At 35.1% G+C, this 21,845-nt stretch overlaps 1 protein-coding gene across 1 annotated transcript; it reads right to left on the bottom strand.

The window, feature by feature from the left end:
• Nucleotides 1-263: 263 nt before the first annotated feature.
• On the bottom strand, nt 264-18,044 carry LOC146137016 (uncharacterized). Its single transcript, XM_083396320.1, has 15 exons — nt 17,975-18,044; nt 16,189-16,328; nt 14,680-14,811; nt 12,873-13,020; nt 12,015-12,148; nt 11,393-11,498; nt 10,080-10,219; nt 9,061-9,140; nt 8,455-8,556; nt 7,537-7,778; nt 5,525-5,683; nt 4,962-5,068; nt 3,732-3,857; nt 3,024-3,219; nt 264-982 (listed from the first exon to the last, which is right to left on the bottom strand). Exons 1-15 carry the CDS (start codon nt 18,042-18,044, stop codon nt 957-959), a joined length of 1,908 nt encoding a protein of 635 aa, XP_083252446.1. The 3' UTR covers nt 264-956.
• Nucleotides 18,045-21,845: the final 3,801 nt, after the last annotated feature.

Genomic DNA, 21,845 nt, shown 5'->3' with positions numbered 1-21,845 from the left:
CCAGTTTAAAATGAGAAAAACAAGGCAAACCTCAGCAGAATCTACCATAATGGCCTGCTTTTGATTGATGTGTATAGTTTATCATAATAGCTGCCTTTGATCCATAAATCTTGCTTTAAAAAGCGTTGTGTCCGTTGGATAGTTGTTAGAAACGACTTCTCTGATACATCTATACTTTCTTAACTTGGTGAAATCTAGACACTGCGTCGGAATTTAAAACTAAGATAAAGTGGGGCAATAAAACACGACATTTAGGCAGTTAAACTTTGCGATTTATTGAAGCCAAGATTTGAAGAAACAGAAATGCGAAGAAGGCAATGCAAACGTAAAAAGTGGCAAAACAAATTTTGTGTGGTTCTCTCGGGTATACAGAGGCGACAAATGTATTGCATAGCAGTGGCATACGGTAGTGAAGAAAGTGTATGTGTAAGTGTTAGTACAGGCAAACCTTATCATATTGAACATTGGGGTTGATTTGTCGGTTATATAACACCTATAAAACTCTACTTTGTGTTAGGTTTAAAGTCAAAAAAGAACAACGAATTTTATGAGACAATATTTTTGTGCAAACACGTGCATTTTCGTTACATCTTATACATTTATGTAAGTAGCAATTGATTTTGAATTTAGTATTTGGAAAGCAAACTTTTAAAATAGCGCTGAAAATGCGCAGCGTGTTTCATTTCGCTGGCAAAATTGGGCATTCAGCAACTCACTTTGTAGAAAAAAAAATAAAAAAAATGGGGACAACTTTTTCGAAAGATTTGACGTAAGTAGTTTTTTTTAAAGCGATGGAGTTTTGTCGGAAAGCAACTGCATCAACAAAGCAACAAAACGTTTACAAGTGAACTTTGCAGAAGATTGGCAAAAAGCTGACGAGCGACATCAAGCGGGCGCAAACCCGAAGCTTTTGGTGCACGCGAACTTTCGCGAACATTTCCGAAGTTGTTCGCGAGTCAGACATTCGCTGGACTTGTTGGTTCTAAAACAGTTTAAATAAATCAACGACACTAATAACTGAAATGTTACTGTAAATAGACAAATTAGCACACAGTGCCACCTGATTCCTCTATTTGAAATATGTCAAATACGGCCATTTACAAAGATTGAAATCTTACTGTACCGGTTTTAGATTGAATTATATTTTTACAAAATCGAAACATTTCAAACAAAGTCGAACATGATATATTTGTTCCATATTTAGAAACAACTGTTTCTGTTAAAGAGTATAGTGACATAGTCCAATAAAAAGCAGTTTATTGATTGCATATTATGTTTTTTTTTATATTATAAACCTTATCGGGCACATAGTAAGAATTTTAAACAAATTATTTACATAGTTTTTAGAATTATATCTTAGCAAATGCACACTGGCAGCAACCTACGTTAAATTAGACATTTCGTTTGCGAAAACTGATATAAAAAAATTAAGCACTAGAGAAAAGGTTAGCATCAGTCTGTGCAAAAATTAGAGAAATATTCAGGCATTTGTACAAAAACAACCCATATGGTTACTTCTATATCTACTCAATGGCGCACTAACGAAATATAAATTTTTCTTAAAGAGGTAAGGCAGACCCGCGGCTATAAATTTCTAGAATCTTCAATAGCACGAGGTCGCAGTACAATATTTATAATAAACCTAGATGAACAAATGTTATGCGCGTAATTGTGGAAGGAATGGTTTTGCCTAAGGCGTAGTTAACCAGTTTCGCAATGACTCAAGTCAATGCAATTGACTAAAAGTGCATTTAAGTCATTGTTTGAAATGAGTTGATAAATTTAAGTTTATTTCGGTAAATTACTTGATTTAAGTTGTTGACGTAAAATGTATATATTTAAGTTAAATGAGTTCATTTACAATTATTTAATAAAAAAAAGTATTATTAAATGTAGAAAATTAACTGGCAATTTTTTTCGTTTTAGATGTTTATTATGGTTAATTGCTGAATGTTAAACGTGATCAACCATTTTATAAGTACGACATTTCTTTCAGATGCAAAATACTTGAATTGAATTTGACCTGCATTGAATGACTTGGACTTGGAATGGATATTATTTGGCAAACTGATGAATTTCGATCTGACTTACGATTTGTTGAAAAGCAAGTTGATTGAGACTTAATTTGTTCGCGACTGATCTGGACTTATTCAAATGACTTGTTTACAACACAGAAAAAAACACTCTTAGTTTTTCCAGGCCAGTCTTCTCTGCTTTAGAAAGGACACCGTGATATCATTGAAGATGTTCTAATGTGAATTGCCAGTTATACCATCCACGTTTTTCGTTGCATGTCGATTGGATTGAGTGCTTGTTTTAACCGAACATTATAACAGTAAAGTTTTAGACAACAAACCCAAGTCTGCTTTGAAAAATTCTTTGTTGTGCATTTTTTGTTTGAAAATCTTAAACGATTTTATCAAAGCCCATACAGAAGTAGGTATCATTTTGAACGTTTCGAATAATTCTTTATTTATTTTCAACACTAAACACTGATACAGGACGCCTTTCGAACCGCTTAATAGGAAAAAAAGCTCCCGCCTTAAAATAAATTTAGATTTACATTTGCCATTCAAATCTAAATACGATTGTGTGCAACTTTGGTTTTAATATTGTCAATTGAATGATACAGTTAACTTATGGTCAGCGGGAAACATATTGAAAAATCACGTAACTGAAATAACTCTTTATTCATTTTCAACATCATCATTGATGAACTTCTGTATGGCCTTTGATATTCTTATTACGTCTTACTACAACCTCCAACGATTATGTTCCAAAAATTATAAGACGTTTTTTTCGCTTTGCGCGAATCGATAACATCTTTAAATTGGAGCTTTTCTACTTATCGTTACTTATGTCGGTGAAAACCGTTACTGTCTGTTGAAAACCAACTTGACTCGGACTTAAGTTGTTTGCGACTGATTTGGAATTTTTTGAATGAGTTGGTTACAACGCAGAAAAAAAAAACAATCTTAGTTTTGCCAGTTTCTGCTTAAGAAAGGACACCGTCATACACTTACCGTTACTTATGTCGGTGAAAACCGTTACGTCGCTGAAGAGACGATCGACCCCGTTTGGGTGCGCCCCGTTCAATGGGGTCATGGTGTTTTCCGGGGACTTTCCCCTCCTCAGCTTGGGCATCGCGTACTCGAGCTCACGACGAAATCGCTTTGCGTCACAAGTGACGTCACAGGGCCACGTGATCGAGTGGTTGAGCTGAAAAGAATCGGAACAAAATTCAAACAAAGAAGTTGGTTCGTGAGATTAATCCCAAAACCGATATCCTTTTAATGTTACCGATTTGGTTTGTTTATTCAGCCTTTTTAGCCGTATGAGAAAGTGTAAAACAATCACACCAGAAGAGTTATTCGGTTAAGAAATGACTTACAACTCAGACAGGTAATTTGCAACATAACTTTTGTCCAGGTCTAGTCTTCAAAAAAAAAGTCAAGTCCCAGTAAAGTCATAAATGGAGCAAGACAATTTCAATTGCTTAACTAAAACACTTGGTAAACCTGTCCGGTTATGAGCAATAATTTAACTGGAAAATTGCCAAAACTCGAAATTTGTAGTAAGGTAATATTTTTATATTAATTCCGCTTTATTTTGAACCCAAGGGACAAACTTTACTTCAACCCAAGTCATTTGTCTAAACGACTCAAGACAAGTCAAGTCATTTGGAAGGAGTGACTTAAGTGCGGTCAAAATTATAACGCTGCTAAACACACCTTCACAGCTCTGTGGATCATCCTGTACGCATCATCCTTGCTCGATTGTTGTTTGATGTATTCCTTCATTCCAGGAGTCAAAATGAAGATGAGTTTCGAGCCAGATTCGATCATTTTCTTAAAACCCTTTAAATGGAAAACGGAACGTGGTTATTGAGTTAAAAGCATCAACTCTTTGGTGGAAGCATAGGCGCCAAACTTTTTAAATTTAAGGGCGTTAAAAAGTTTCTTTTAAAATGTGCAAAACGTAACAATTCTTTGAAACAAAAAAATGGCATAGTTTTGAGATTCTATGGCTCTTGCCTCTACGCGAATTCAGGAATTGGTTAAACTGTGCTACACGAATCATTTTGTACAGTTATTTATAACTTGTTTTATTAAAAATTCAGGATGTCTAAAAACGCTCTGCACATCCATGTTCGGCGTCTATGAGTGGAAGCGCAATAGGACAACTGTCGATTGGAGTTTTTCTTAGACTTAAAATGGATCAAAGGCAAAAGCTTTGCACCCTTCTGTTCAGACGTTTTCTATAAATTCATGCATCATTTAGTCACATTTCTACTTTATAGGAACCCTTTTTTCTATTATGAGCTTTATGAAAATGTCGACTACTCCAAATTTGATAAAATTGAACCTGTATTTGCTAACCTTAAAACCGTATGTTGCTTTTGTTGAGGTCATTAGGCAGCGACCCGACAAAATAACCTCGCTAGCCGTAGTTAATTATCCGCTGAGTTAGACTAACGTCCCGGGAACGAAGATTTCGTAAAACTTCTCAAAAGCTTAATGTTTGAATATTAAGAAAAATACCGTAAATTACGATGTGATTTGCCATTACATTATTAATAACGGATTAAACAATTTCACTAAGCCAAAAATAGTTTAAGGCTACAAAAAAATATCAAAAACGATCCAAAATATAACTTTGTTTTTTGGCTAATATATAATTTGTTTTTGTTTTTTATAAGGTTCGCGACACATGTAGATCGTTTTTCGGGTAAAATAAATATTGAAGTTTGTCAGCAAGGTCTCCGTGTTAATCTGTAATGTTAGATCAAAACTGTTTGAAAAAAAATTTCTTGCCTGATTTAAGATTTGGTATTTCTGGTACCGCCCGTAAACCAAAGACAGAGAATTTAAAACAACCTAAAAATACAAGACTTGTAATTTTACACTGCTAATGGCATGGGGTATTTCCGAAACCTCTGTAAATGGCAAAATGTTTCACACCTGCTGAAGCTGGAATCTGCTCCAGTTATCGTTCACGAAATCGGCGGTAAGGATCACGATAACCTTGTGACATTGCTCCATAAGACTCACTGTCCCGCTGCTACGAACTGAAATATAAATTGTCAAGGTTTATTTCTAAAACAGATGTTTTATGATTTTCTCAACAGATGTTTTATGATTTTCTCCAACACATGTTTTATGGTCTTGCCGATTGTACCTCAAACTGTGTAAAGTAAAAAATAATAATGACCAGAATGGTACTTTATAATGATCAAATGGTACAAAATTATCCTACTTTGATATTATACTAATAGAACTGCCGCGAAACAACACTATATGCAAAATGGCAATTCCACAAAATGATCCTAATTCAAAATTGCACTACTATAAAATATCGCTGTCGCAAAATTAAACTACGACGAAATTATTCTACAAAACCGCACTGCCGAATATTACTGGGTTGATTTATTTGCTAAAAGAATTGTTCCTCAATCTATGGGTCGCGACCCAGAGTTACTCCAGGTTCAGAAAGGCTGGTTTATATAAATCTAACCGCAACTCACACGATTCGTTTCCGTCCCTGTTTTCGTCGTATATTGAGAAGCCGAGCGCTTGTAGTTGCTCGCGCACCGAAGTCCAGGCTTCCTGAACCTGCTTTTTGGCGAAGGTGTCGATCTCGGTTGAGAAGTGATACGATAGAAACACCCCGAACTGCTTGTCGTCTGCTCGAAAATGCGTTATTTTTTGTTAATTAGCCTACAATAATGGTCAGAACAAATGCATACGACAAAGGTTGGACAGCGGTTTTTGGATCTAATTAAGACCCGTTTTCCTTAACTGGCTCTAGCAATGGTTCTCGACCGTTTTTCTTTCGAGGCTCATTTTTGTTGCACAAAGTATTCTGTGGCCCAATTCATTTTTATGAACAAAACTAGCGGAGCATATATCCAAACAGATTATTTATTCAACCGTGCATTAGTGAGGTACTTGCTTTTGAACAATAAATTTAGGTTTCATTTAAATTCCGACTAAATTCCTCCCCGTGCCATTATACCTGTAAAATTAAGTATTGGGCACCAATGAAACTGAATATTTAAATTTATTTTTTTTATATTGGTCTGTGGCCCACCTCAAAAGTTTCCATGGCCCACCAGTGAGCCATGGCCCACTTGGTGAGAACCGCTGCAATGTTAGGCAGAATATTCTAATAATGCCACAGGCCCGTGAATCACGGCATTATGTGACCTGGTGTCAGTCAATTCACTGAAAGAATTTCGGGCCGTATCCCAGGTGAATCGAGTGGTGACCCGACTCGGCCACAATGAACTTTCTCACGGCGCTGAAAGCCATTTGGGAGCCTGTGGACTATTACCAGATTATCAAACTAATAGGGCGATCAAAATGAATTGAAGCCAAAAATTGTTGCAACATATTTTGCATTAAGGTTTTGAAACATTTAGCAATCAAGATATGACTACAATTTTTAGCATCCTAAAAGTTACAATTTCAACGTAGAAACGAAAAGTTTACGTTTACTTTTACACATATATCGTGCAACAAACTCCGTAAATTCAGTTAGCAAATTGAACAACTGATGTAACCTGAGTACGGAAAATCAATATTAGTAACGCAAATTACAAACGGGTAAGCCATACTAGGCATTTCTATGTTACAACCTCTACGGAACAGTAAGACACGGAACTGTTACAAAAAAGTTTGTCTAACTACGAAAATACTGCCATCCAATCTAAAAGCAAACGGCGTAGTTAATATTTTCAAAAAGACTGAAGAGACGAATACAATACCAGGGAGCTACACGTCCGATACTAGGGTGGTATCGGTGCCGATCCGATATTAAATTGATTCGGGTAGTTTAGACATATTTATAAAGTCAGCGATTTTTGACCCAAAATATGTTCATTATACCCATTACAAAATAATGGTTAACAACTGGAAGTAAATGAACTGTTTAACCCCAATAGCAATTGCTCTGTTTAATGACCCCCAAAAAATACCCTTTATCTTTTAAATATATGACTTTTGTGCTAAACTAGAGTCTAGTACCACAGTCTCCCATCCAATATTAATATTAGGACAATACCTAGCAGCAGCACAAATTATAAACCATAAATCTGAACAAAATATGTTAAATTAGGCAGAAAATAGGAATTACAAAAAAGAAAGGAAAGAATTTTCCGCAAAACATTTGTTTTACCAGAACCTCAACTAGAGACCTTGTAAAATACTTTATGAATTATAACAAAAGAATGAAAAGGAAGAGTAATCTACTTTCATCCCTGCCCAGATGTACACCTCTTTTGCTGTGGTTGCGAAATTAAAAGGTAGAAAAGGGCAACACAGGCATACGTTTTTAAGTACTACAGCGAAATAAGATAATAATGAAATCTCGCTTTGATATACGAAGGTGCATACCCTGCCACAGGAAATTGTCATAAAAGAAAGGCAAGAATTTGCCGCAAAATATTCTTTTACCAGAACCTTAACAAGAAACCTTGTAAATAACTTTATAAATTGTACTTTCAACACTGATCTAAACGCGTCGTCCACCACATACCTGCCGCGTAAGCTCCACAACACGACTTGAAGAAGAGCGCCACGTAGAATCGGAAGAAGATAAGGACCAGGAGCAGAACAATAAGGAAGACGGCGCATCCGACGGCCGTTCCGACTACCACTGCCCGGTTCTCAAGAACCTCCTCCTGCCGCAGCTCTACCGCCACCGTGCGGTTAACGTAGCCGCTCCGCAGCGTCTTCACGCGGATCATGTAAACGCCGATATCACTCTCTTTCACGTTTCTGGCCGAAAATAAAACGGGGATGTGACGGAGTTAGAACAAAAATTATGTGATGAATTTATTTTCTTTGCTAAATTAAAAAAAACAGTATTTGGCGGTTTCTCTTGAATCGCTTGCAAGTTTCAATTCAATAGACCATATAGTTGCATTAAGTATGCTCATTTAGTAGAGGACCCAGGACTTTTGCGGTGGGCAAGTTATGTCACAATTCAGAAATCGGTGCACTCGCACTCACTCACACTCTACGGAGTCAGAACGAAAAACTTCTTAATTATGTGATATTTAGAAACTGATAACTGCAAATTATATTTAGGATAAACAATTTTTTAACACTATAGGAAAATCCTAAAAATAATGTACCTAAAAAATAAATTTCTCTCGACGGTAAAACTTTAATTGTAAAACATTTATCTATTTCGACAACGCTGTTTTGAATCGTCATACATGACTGAAACATCATAAACGCACAGTCACATCTTCACATTTACGCACTCACGCGTGCACTTGAACAAGCATTCACACTCACACTCACACTTTCTTACACACACAGACAATCACAGACAAACAAACACACTGACTCACACACAGACTCACGCTCACACTGTCTTACACACACTCACACTCACACACATTGACTAACAATTACACTGGTATTAAAAAGCCTCTCCTATACTCACACCAAATGAAGGTAAAGCGGAATTTTTGCTTGAATGGCGAGGTCCTTTGGATCGTAATCACGCGGCGTATTAAAGCAATTGCTGCTGTTCGCCCTTCCCTGGCTGCAAAAGGAAAAAGAAGCGAAATACAAACTTATTTCTTGTTTGTCAGTGGAATTATTTTCATTAATATATTTGTTAAAACACATGAGACTATTCTTTCGGTGTATCAAAACTATGTAGATCATGAAAAATGTCAAATCTAGAGAACAAAGATAGAACCAACTCTACTGCGGTGAAGCTCGAATTAACTTCTATGGTCACATCGGCAATAGTGTATGAAAACATAGACATCGCTATAAGCTAAAAGCACCAAGTACTAGGGATGTCCGATAATATCGTATCGTAGCCGATACCCGATGCCAAGTAGTAGTATCGTTACTCGTCCGATACAAGGGCGATATCGGTGCCGATCCGATACCAAAGTAATGAATGCACTTGGTATGTACGAAAATATCGTAATTCTAAATTCAAATCGCCAGAAAACGTTTGGTATACTTTGTTTCTTCAGCATAATGATTGAAAACTACAGAAAACAGCCTCTAATACATTTTTTTGTTAATATACCTGCAGAAATGGTTGAAGTCGCCATTGGCTGGTTTAAGCGATGGTGGACGAAAACTGAAACATTCAAATGAATCTTCGCTCTGTGGTAAAATAATAATCAAGATTGCTTCAAGGACAAAAACACATCAGTGAAGATAAAGGATTAGAAACATGCGTTCTTAAAGTTTGAATGCATACTGCATTAGGATAAATTAAGTCAAACAACGATAACAGTATGCTTTTCATTATGCAGTTTCATAATTATAACAATCAATGTTGTAATAAAGTTATTTTGAAAAGGAGTCAAATTGTTTGAGAAAAATTGAAAGTTAAGCCAAGTCGAAGTAATTGTCTTAGCAAGCCAACTCAGTAAAGCAGTGATTTCCAAACTGTGTGCCTCGAGAGATTGTCAAGTGTGCCGCGAATATTTTTTTTTAATTTTGAAGTTAAGTCATTTGTATTACCAATAGGCACAAACGCAAGCATTTTTGACTTAAATACGCTCCGTCCATGAGAAATTAACATAATGTTCGTCGTGTGCTAAGGGCGATTGTAAAATTACCATATTGTTGTTCTGTTAAAATTGTGCCACGAAATATTAAGATTTTTATAGTGTTCCACGAGCCAAAAAGTTTGGGTCCTACTGGAGTAAAGCATTAATATTAAAAAAATGTTCAATTGATAATGTTGGTATAAACTTTCTGAGCAATTTGGGGAGAAGAAATTAACCAAATTACAAAAAATGATAAAAACACCTTAATAACTTAAGTCGAAGTCTAGTTTTTTTTAAACAACAAAAGTGTTGTAATCAAGTGATATTACATGACAGTGTGTTAATAATAAAAAAATGGATATAAACTTGCCCGATTCTAATAGACATTTGGGTGATAAACTAATCAAATTTTACAAAAAAATATTTACAAAAACATATTTAACAAAAAATATTTAATAAAAATATTTAATATTTAATAAAGTCATTAAAAACTATAGTGGCATTTTTGACCCTCACAACATTTGATAACAATTATAATCCTTCTTACCCTGGTCCACACTGAATCGACTGACTTGATTGACCCCGGTCCAAACTCAGCCTCGCATTCCAAGGTCACGTTCTCTCCCAAGGTCACTTTGTACTCCGGCTTCTTGCAGGAAACTAACGGCTTGTTCAATGCCTCGCCAACTAAATGCAAATCAATTACAGCGAAATGCTGCCAATTATAATTCTAATATAATAGGTGGTTTGTGGGCTTTAATTCTAATGGAAACAAACCAGATAATGGCTAAATGTAAATATTGGTTTCCTTATTTTCAGTAGATAGCGATGTAAGAATAAATTTAGTGTCCTAAAATAAACCCTTACCGATTAATAATGCACTTACAGTAATGCTTGATAAAAATCATGTAACAAGAGATGTTACTTTGTGTATTTAGTGTTGTTAGGCTGTATTCACGTTGATTTGATTGTCGTTTAAGTGATGCAAGACACATTAGTTTTATTTATAGATCTGTTACACATGTTTGGGATATGTTAAAAAAATTATGTCTAGTAATAAAACAACTGCCTCGCCAACTAAATGGAAATGAATTAGAGGGAAATGCTGCCAATTCTAATCTAATTGGTGATGTGCTTGTGTGCTTTAATTCTAGTTCTAATTTAATTTTTATTTCATTAAGAATGTTACTTTGTCCAACAGTACTTTTTATTTCTCAGTCATAACAGGGAATTTGAATTCAATAATTTTCAGATGGAACTACTTGTTGGTAATTTTGACAGTGAAAAGAAAACATATACAATTAGCAAATAAATATAACCCATTGTCCCTCTTATGAGAATCAATTGAAATTTATTAGAAATAGATTGTGAATATTTAAATGGAATTCTAGTTTAAATTGTGGTATTCGAGAATTCGGTCATTCTAATTTCTAATCTAAGTGGAGAAAACAAAAATGATATAATTGTAATCGAATTAAAAAACTGAAATGTTCTAATTTTAATTGAAATCTAATATTTGAAAGCTAAAATAAATCCAGTTGTTTAGGTCTGGTGGCAGGATTTCTTATTTTCTCCTGGTATTTCAGTATCGTTTGAGGCGTCAGGTTATCTAAGTAAGTCTACATCGGCCAGATTAGATCAAAACTAAACATCATTTATTTATCAATAAAAGATTTCATCAAATATTGGATCCAATATATGTTGAGGTGTTATTCAATGTAACCTCTTATAGTTGTTACCGGAAGATAGAAAGTTTGTGTTGTGATAAACTATTGTTTTTGTGTGTAATTTATTGCAGAGCATTCCTGGGTTGTTTTTCCTATGGATTCTACATTCTACTATTTTACGCTGAAGACTTACGTCGTACGCAGACGTCCTGATAAATCACGTAACGCGTCATTCCGTTATACTCGACTACGCACGTGTACACTCCCGCATGATTCAGCCCAGTGGATGGAAGAGTGAGCTGGAACGATAAAGACCCTCTAACATTAGCGCAAATATATAATCGAACATTAACAAGTAAAACACACAGTTAAAAACATGAGTAAAAACAGAATCAGACGTTTTTTTTCAAAGGAAAATATATTTCGCCAAGTGGCATCGTCAGTTCCTTTCATTCAAAATTAAGGAACTGACGATGCCACTTGAAAAAAAAAATAGAACTCTACTATAGCTCAGGTTTAAAATATTTATATTTTACATTGTTCTTTACTCGTATTTTGGGAAACTTGTATACTAGGTTTACACTGTAATTTACTTCTAAGTTAAGAATTTATTCAGGACCCTAAGAAAGCAGCCTTAGAGTATGTTTCTGGAAAGAAACTACTCGGTATGATTTTTTTTTAGAAAAGCAATATCAGTTTATCAAAAGCGACAGCCATGATTTTAGATAAGCATTGAAACCATTTTAGTTCTACATTATCGCTTTGCGAGTTGTTCCACCATGATGTGTTTTGAATATGATTTTAGCGTGGCACACCTGGTGAAATGGAGAGCTGCTGCTCGGCAGAGTGATCGTGTTGTTTGGAAGGTTACGGGAGCAGTTGTAGAGCCAGTAGGAGGTAAAGTTGTGCTGGGTTTGGAGGTGAACTTTCACATTTGCGTTGCTCGGAGCTGAAAGCACGACACACACAAGTGAAATAACGTTTTCAGCTTTTCACAATCAAGAAAAATCAAGTGGAAAAAGTTAGGGAAGTGATTTTTAACCGGGGTGCCGTGGCCTCCTGGGATGCCATTTCTAATGCTCAAGGGTGTCGAGAGATATTTGTGAATCTTTAAGAATCTGATTTTTGCTCAACTGTTACAACTTTTTTGTGTAAGATTAGAATGGAATAAATCCATTTATACCTTCCTACGTTGTTTACAGTCGTTCCAGTTTTGTTTATTTGTAAATCACTAGAAATGTCTCACAATATTTGATACACGCGTCCGAGTGAGAATACCTATCGCCGGAACTTTTGGTACAATGTAGGTAGACATTAGGGATCTTAACCATTAGGTTCAATGGCTGATGGTGTTTGGTGAAAATATATCTCGGTCTGATCAGATGCCAAAACATTGCAATTGAAACGCTCAAGAGTATATTTTTACGATTATTCAGCCAATTTACACCTAATAAGCTCAACAAGGGAAGTGATGATTCTTATATTTAAACGTTTCGGTTATTCCCTTAGCCATTATTACTATCTTCGCATTATTATACCTGCGCCTAATAGCTGACGTGCATGTTTTTAACCTTATGACATACCTATATAAAATCATCTCTATAAAAGAAAATTGTTCTACTTTTATCTCTGCTCTATAACGCTAACACACTAGTCTTTTTATAGTTACTTACAATTACAGGACAAGGCGGATTGCTGATTTAAGGTTCTTCTGTTTGAAAATGTAACATCTCTTGCAAGGGCCTCTTGACAAGTTTGCCTTGGAAGGTCACTGACGTTGAATTGGACGACTGTTGTCTGACAGACATCGTCCAAAACGTCCTATTGAAACCATTACACACCGTTATTATAAGAGGTACTGATATAACGTTATAGCCAGAGCCCGCGTTGGTGCCTGCGCCTAAAATCAAAAGGTCGTAATAAAGCCGTATTCTGTATGTAAGTCAGTGTTTCTTAATCAAGTGAATAGTTCACCCGAGGGTGAATACAATTTTTGCAGGGGTGAACCAACCAAAAGGGGTGAATAAGGGTGAACCGTCAGAAATGGATGATAACAAGAAAAATTGTAGATTTGCAATAGTAAAACTTAGCTTGAGGTGATCTTAACAAAAATCGAAACAACCAAAATCATTTTGTGCTGTTATATATAGACGAGATAGTTTTATCATACCATGAGACAAGGGTGAATGAAATGTGGAGAAAGATGCTAGGGGTGAACAAAACCAAAAAAATTAATAAGCACTGTGTTAGATTTTACATATAATTTGCGGCAAAAATGGAATACATTTGAAAATTTTTAAGCTATTTTCGGATTTTTTATCAATTATTTAAAAAAAATAAAATGATAAAAGCAGCAATCAAAAGTGTTAAAAAGAAAAAGTGAGTCGGCAATTATTTCCATTAATTTTTGTGCAATTCTAAGAGTTTTTTTGTGAACTTTTTTTTGATCATTCAATATAAAGAAAATATGTGTTTTTTAGTTAGGTATAATAAAGAACAAATATTAGATTACTTTTGTGTTGAGAATATAATAATATTAAATAGCATATTTTAACAAATTTCCTATAACATTTAAAAAATTTTTAGGTCTTAAAATGCCTTATTTTAAAAAAAATTCCAAGTATCAGATAAAAACACATATTGATTCAGTTAAAAAAAATAGCTTTGTTTTAATAGTAATGAAAATTAGTAAAAAACGTTGCTTTAGTGAAACCATCCTTTTTACCCTTCACTTAAACATTACCCAGTTTCCATCATTTTATGTTACCTCATGGCAAAACCCAATAAGCATAAAAAACACTGTTGTAAAAACGTCCTTTAAAGATTAGTTAGGTTCTATAGTCAAGTGTTTTTAAATAACTAGCAAGCCAGGGGCCAGTCAAGTCATAATTAGATCAAGTCAATTTCAAATCAAGTCCTTGTCATGAAAATTTAACGTTAAACTTTGCTATCAGTCCGATAATGAGCAATAACTCAAAATAAGACAAAAGGCAATATATAGTAAGCTAATATTTTTACGTGGACAAAGTGATATAAATAGCCCCAATTAAAAAAAATGCGGACAACACTTTATTTCCTCACAAGTAATTTATCCAAAATACTTAAGTCCATCAGGTAATTTTCCCCAAAATGTCGAGTCAAGTTTAAAGTCATTTAAAAACAGTGATGTAAGTGCACTCAAGTCAAGTGATTGACCTGCCACGCTGTTGTGTGCGTTCTACAATGTTTGGTTTGCGAATTTTTTGAGTTTGGCAGAAAATAATAAAGCGCTATAACACATTTTAAGCGACGATTAGAAGATAAATATAGGTAGATAGATATGTTTATTGTTAGGGAAGTAGATTCCCAGGGAGCAGCGAAAGACCGTTAGGTCATCAAAGTCAGCCGCTCAAATAAAGAGCGAAGATTTCATTTTAAAGATACGTTTAGCTAGAAGCTCAATAAAAATGGTTTACAAGATTTATAAATGTTAAACCCTACCACTATCACTTGATAGCTGGAGTTGACGTTGATGTCCATCGTATAATGAGCAGACATAATGTAATCGAAATCCGCGTAGACGTCTGATACGTTAAGGACATACTTTCCAGTTTGAAGGTCAATAAACTGACACTAAACAAGAATAAATACGATAAATAGCTTTTTTGGAAAACTTGATTTCTTAGTTCTTTTAAATGATAATCTACCTTTAATTATGCAAATTTGTGAATTTAACATAATTTATTTTTCTTCTAAGTCGTGCAGCCCTGTGCTCATTTAACAAATAGCGATAAGATTTGCTTAGGAAATAAGATGACGTCACAATACTACGTCATATAACTCAATCAAAGTCGCACCATTAGAGGTATAGTGGAGTCGAACATTAACCTATATACATGAGTAAATTAAAATTGTTGATTTCACGTTCCGATAAATTGCTTCTGTAATGAAAAGTACATAGCTACTCAACTGGCGGACAGTCGACTTTAATTGGAGGTGCTGACTATGTGGGTCTGAACAAATATCTAACTTACTTTAAAAAAACTGGCACTAATTTGCTGTTCAACAAAGTTACAAAGCTGTAATGAAATCGCAAATTGCAAGTTGCGCTATTCTAAGGATTTTTTGGTTTCGATTGACGAATTTAAATTATCGCGTTAAGATTGCAATGGCGCAAGCTTCAAACGAATTGCACAAAAGGAATAAAAAAATGATGTATTGACAAATATCCAACTTACTTTGAAAAAACTGGCACGGTACGATATAGTTACAATTTTGAGAAACTGTAAAAGATATCTCTAGCTAGAACAAGGTTCACCAAACTAGAGCCCGACAGATCCGGCCCGCCGGTCTAATTTCTCCAGCCCGCTGGATATTTCCAAATAGTCTATTCACAGGAATTTTTATCAGATGCAAAACTAAGCTCAATTTGGATAAAATTAAAAAAAAAAACGATTTAATAACCTTTACACATATTTTGTGGTAAATACTTTTTTATTCTTTTTTATAATAATCAAGTCAAATGACGTCAATACAAAATTTTATATCCGACCGGCTATTGTCCATACTTTAGATATCTGATCCTTTAAAAGTTTGTTAATCACTAGTGTACAAAAATAAAAATTACTTGCGCTTCCCAGACAAATTTCATTGTATTAATTTAAGGTATTTAACCAAATTGACCTGACCTGCACTAAAATTGTATAGTTATGCCTGGTATTCAATGAAACATGCATCAACATATATGGGTTTACAACGGAAATCTAGCCCTTCTGAAGCTGTTTTTTGACCAACGATCACAGCTTACGTATCATTAGTACATCGAAAGCCATCGCAGACTCGCCGAATCTGTTGATCAATGATGCAAGCAGGGCAGACTAGAAAAACAACTAGCCTGCAGTGAGGTTCGAACTCACGACCTCCGGTCAAGCCGGGACCGTCGCTCTACCAACTGAGCTACAAAGGCTCAGAGATAAGCGAGTGGAGATATATAACTACTATATAGCTTACTGTAACCGTCGTAGTAAGTGACTGGTAGTAATCGTCCTCCAGTTTTGCTTGTACAAAGGTCATGAAATCGTCACAGTCCAGCAGGTACGGCCATCCCCGATACACATTGATGGTACGATTCGGCATGGCGGTGCAATTTTCTGCACGAAGAAAATTTATTTGTTGATAATGTTGCTAATTAGGGTTGTACAAGATGTCATGTTATATCGCCATACCGACACCTGGTATTTCCGACAAAAAGTTTAGATTTAATACCAAATGACGTTATAACAAAACAAAATTAAAACATTATAACAAAACAAAATTAAAACAATTTAAAAATGTAAAGTTATTTTGTCAGTTGTATAACAAACGTTTCTTTAGAACTAAAAAGTTTAGTAAACTTCAGTTGTAAACGTTACTATATTTTAAAGTAAAATAGATAAGTAAAATAAGGAATAGGCTGTGGATCGTAAACCTTAACTGAAAGTCATATGTCAATTTGCTATCATATCCGTACCGATGCCTCCCTTCATAATGCAGCTCTGGTTTCACCACATTCACCGTGTGTGATATGTTTGCAAATCATTGCACTCGCAACAGGTCGAAATTATCTTTAAACTGTCCCGTGCTGATTTGATATAGACATATTTACACAAGCCGCTGTTAATTGGGTTTGTGTCATTTTTTAGTTAAATAGTTGCTCCTAATCGGACAAGTTACAAATTTTAATAATTGAACGGTTTACTTTTATGTCAATGACTTGACTTGAAATTGACTTGCTTTCATAATGACTTGACTTGAAATTGACTTGCTTTCATAATGACTTGACTTGAAATTGACTTGCTTTCATAATGACTTGACTTGAAATTAATTGCTTTCATAATGACTTGACTTGAAATTGACTTGCTTTCATAATGACTTGACTTGAAATTGACTTGCTTTCATAATGACTTGACTTGAAATTGACTTGCTTTCATAATGACTTGACTTGAAATTGACTTGCTTTCATAATGACTTGACTTGAAATTGACTTGCTTTCATAATGACTTGACTTGAAATTGACTTGCTTTCATAATGACTTGACTTGAAATTGACTTGCTTTCATAATGACTTGACTTGAAATTGACTTGCTTTCATAATGACTTGACTTGAAATTGACTTGCTTTCATAATGACTTGACTTGAAATTGACTTTCCTTCATTATGACATGACTTGAAATTAACTTGCCTTCATTATGACTTGACTTGAAATTGACTTGCTTTCATAATGACTTGACTTGAAATTGACTTGCTTTCATAATGACTTGACTTGAAATTGACCTGCTTTCATAATGACTTGACTTGAAATTGACTTTCCTTCATTATGACATGACTTGAAATTGACTTTCCTTCATTATGACTTGACTTGAAATTGACTTGCTTTCATAATGACTTGACTGGGGCTTTACTTGGGCAACCGATGACTTAATGTGCACTTAAGTTATTTTTCAAATGACTTGACTGGAACGTAAGTCAGTTCAGAAAACCTTATTTACAACATTGATATCCGCACCGATGCCACCCTTATGCTGTGTTATATTTGCAATCTTTGCAGTCGTAAAAGATCGGAATAACCTTTAAACTATTCTGAGTTAATTTAATACCTACATTTTTACACAATTCGTTTATTGCCTGCTGGGAAATTAAAATGTGGTATCTTTATTAATAGTATTACCGATGGCTTATAAATCATTTCACTATAAAAGAATAAGGGTGAGAAAGTTTGTGATTCCATAATTTCTTCACATATAATTTGTTTGACTTACTTTGAGCCGATATTTCTTTGAAGACTCCCAAAACAATAACAAACAGAGCAGCAGTAATCACTTTAGACATCATTGTAGGTTTTACAGAGAATTACATTTAGGTCTCATACATTGGGTGGAGCGAAATTACTCTTTTAAATATCACAGCTGTAAAGAAATTTGAGCTTGCAATTATTCGTGCTTTAAATAGATTTATACATGTTGCAAAACAATATACATCGACCATTTTTTGTGATTGTTTTTTCAATGCTTCAATTTTCAATTTTTCAAATCGAACTACCTCAAACACGTCCTTGCAATGGGTTTGCTGTCAAATCGATCAAATGCCCAATTACCTTGTCGGAAGCAGTCTGCCTTACGCGTGCATTGACCCGTAATAAGCTGACAGGATTATAGAGGTACGAGAGTTTTACCATGTCGCTCTCACCAGCTGGTATGAATAATTGAACTGCAAATGAGCGTGTGCGTGTGCGTGTGCGTGTGCTTGTGCTTGTGCGTGTGCGTTCAAGTTCCGGTTCAAACAGAGTTGAACAGCTTTATTGGTTCCTCCATTGCTATACGCCAACTAAACTGGGCGGGGTTAGGGGGTATCTGCAGTGAGAGTATACTTGTTAGTTTGCTCGAAAACAATAGTTTGAATATCCCATTTTTAAAAGGCGTGAATCAAAATTTATTTGCTTGCAAACAGCAAAAATTCCTAGTTGGCTTAAAAGAATAATTGATAAACTTTTTTAAATATTCACTTATTTCACTCAGATAACACTTGAAACTAAACATGTAATAAGTAAAATTATTTTAGTTGAACAAACTAAAATAAATAAGCCAACTTAACTTTATTTTTTACATCTGAAATGCCACTTATAAAGCTTTTAATTCGCCCGGCAAAATACTTTTATACAGGTTGTCCATAAAATTGAAAATCTTGCAAAAATATGTATACGATATACGATAAGAATTCGTCAGTATTTCAAATCGTTTGAGTTTGACACCCTGGTATAGTTTGAGCTCTTGAGAACACAGTTTGGTTCAACCTGCTTTATATTGGTTCTCCCATTGCTATACAACTCAATTGGGCGGGGTTAGGGGGTATCTTATCTTTGCTGTGATAATATACTTCAATTATAAAAGGGTTCTTGAGAAATATGTATTCAGGGGCAACGTTTCAATTACCTATACAGTTAATCTTCTTCAGGGCAATAAACTTGTAACTTTACAGAAGGATTTATACAGTAAGTCAAAAGACAAAAAACAAAAATGAATATACTAGTTTATTTGCTCGGAAACAACACTTTAAATATGCCATTTTTAAAAGGCGTTAGTCAAAATTCATTTTGTTTCAAAACGTTTAATTCTGGAATCTTGAAGTATGCAACAGAAATGAGAAAATGCTAATCGGTTTGACGTAATCCATATCTCCGCATTACTTGCGCATTTTTACTACATTTTTGTGAAATCTTGCTTAGAAATAACTTTTATAAATCCTAACCAATTAAAATACTGCAGAAACAATGATTTAAACTTGAAGCAAAGGGTATAGAACACAAACAACAACCACTACAGTGAAAGCTGATAATAACGAACAACTCTGTTGCGGTTTTCTTTTCTCAGAAATGAACGCACAGAAAAACATGACGGGGCTTTAGGAAAAACAGTTTTTATGAGAAAATCTAAGCAAAAACGTGAATGCCAAGGTCGTCACGACTCCATAGTCAATTAGTCATGCACTGGAAAGACCCAAAATACTCGTGCCAAGCACCAAATGACGGTAATGAAGTTGGCAAACCTGGAAGGTTATTCTTGTCAACATAAGTTCTTTTTGCGTGCTGTGGTTGGGAAACTATGGGTGCTAACGACCTAGACCGTGACGCGGTGGTCTCTTATGCTAATTGCTGAAACTGGTATGAGGGGTCAACAAGTATTTGTCCTGATAAACGTAGGTTCTGGCAAACAAGATGTAGGTTTAAAATTTAAGTCAAACTTGATTACTTTGCTTATCGTTGAGCGCGGGGAATATAAATATCCGTTTGATAAAAAATGTTGTGGCCATTAAGAAACTATGACAACTTTTCAACTGAGTTTTGTGTTCATAAGACAAATAAGCCGCGTGTCGGCAAAATTAACTCCGCAGGTCGTATCTAGTCCACTGCTGTAGTTTGGTGGCCCCTGGTACAAAGGGTTAACAAATATTAAGACATTTAATGATAAAGTGCTATTGCAATTCCAAATGTCTTGTTATCACACTTTTTGTCACTCCTGATTTTGAAAAAGTTCAATGGCTTTTATAGAAAGAAAGAGGATTGTCCTAGAAGATTGCACGATGCAAGTTTCACGGGTTTTCTTAGGCCTATTTAGATTCACCTTCGTGTTACAAATAACACTTTTTGCGACCTAAAAACAACAAGGCGACGACAAAACTGATTCTAGTTTATATTATTTAAGTACATAAAGTACGTTTAATAAAGTTTAGTCAGACAATCCATTTCAAAACAACTCATTGTCAGAAAGTGATTGGCATTTAATCAAAATAATAAAATCCGATCTTTTTTTCTATAATTTGTCATTCAGCAGATTAAGATTATTGGAAAACTCGATTACAAACACTTGATGCTCGGCATTAGAGAAGTGTTCTCAGACTTTCTCAGCTTGCGACACACTAAGAAAAACCAAAAAAAAGGTCGCGGCACACCTCCAACAAAACATTGCTACCAAAACTTAACATCAATACTGCACAGCAATTATATAAATAACATAATAATATCGGTTTCTGCAACCTGATAGTGTGCTTTCAAGTTCCACATGCTTGTTTACAAGGCTACGAGTAAAACGAATAGTTTATTTTCCTAAGTAAGAAATGTTTCGCGGCACACTTGGAATCTCTAAAGCACACAGTTTGGAATCAATGCAGTAAAGGACAATCAAACAACTGCGGTTTGTTCACCTACACACATGAGCAGCAATCCATTGTTGGCAGTTAGACCGACTCGACACGTTTAGAGAATCATCACTAGATTATAAACACTGGCTAATTGCAAATACCACCCTAATTTAATCGACAACCGCTTTAGTGTCGGGTGTAATGCTGATTAAAATATCGTCTTTAAAATGGCGTTCTTGAATTTAGCGCCTTAACAGCGAACATTAATTAAACATCATCTTAACAGCGAAGGATTTGTTCAAATGGTGAACATACAAGTGCGTATCGAAACGTCTTTTATAATATGATGTTTATTTACCCGAATTATTTGGCTTTGAAATTCATTTTCAAGCTACATTACATGTCCGACTTATCCATACATAGTGCACCTAAGACTTAAGGTTGTAATACATTTCCACTAAAAGAAACGTCGCCCTGAAAACTCTTAACACAGTTACACACCTCACGACGAAATTCAAACAAAGTTTAGTATAGCACATGTCGAGCCTACAACTATACAAAACAAATCTAACGACACAACGTCAAAGCACGGTCTGAGCTATAGCACCAAAAGGTCGACATTGCGTCTGGCTTTAAAATGCGAGCGAGCGTGTTAAATAGGCGAACTGAGCGAAAAATACCCGACGTAGAAACGAAATTGGAGAGCCCTCTTTTCCTTGCGTGGGTTTGGCCACACAATGCTGTGTTTTATAGCAGCACGTGGTCTTCAGTGTTTCTCCGAACACTGTATAATGCGCTTTCTATAGTTCCGCAAATATTGAATAGGGCCGCGCAGCTGTTGAGTTAAGAATAGCAAGATACGACACTTATAAAACGGGAATGCGAACATCAATAAAAAACGGTAGTTTTTGCCTAAAATGGTCCTCATTGATATCTTATCGATTCAATGTACAGGGGGATCCGAAATAAATGTAACCCAACCGTTTGATTAACACA

Source organism: Ascidiella aspersa, chromosome 8 (genome assembly GCF_963924565.1).
Source record: "Ascidiella aspersa chromosome 8, kaAscAspe10.2, whole genome shotgun sequence".
Taxonomy (NCBI): Eukaryota; Metazoa; Chordata; class Ascidiacea; order Phlebobranchia; family Ascidiidae; genus Ascidiella; species Ascidiella aspersa.
Note: the sequence above shows the minus strand (reverse complement) of the source record. Positions and strands in the feature narration are given on the sequence as shown.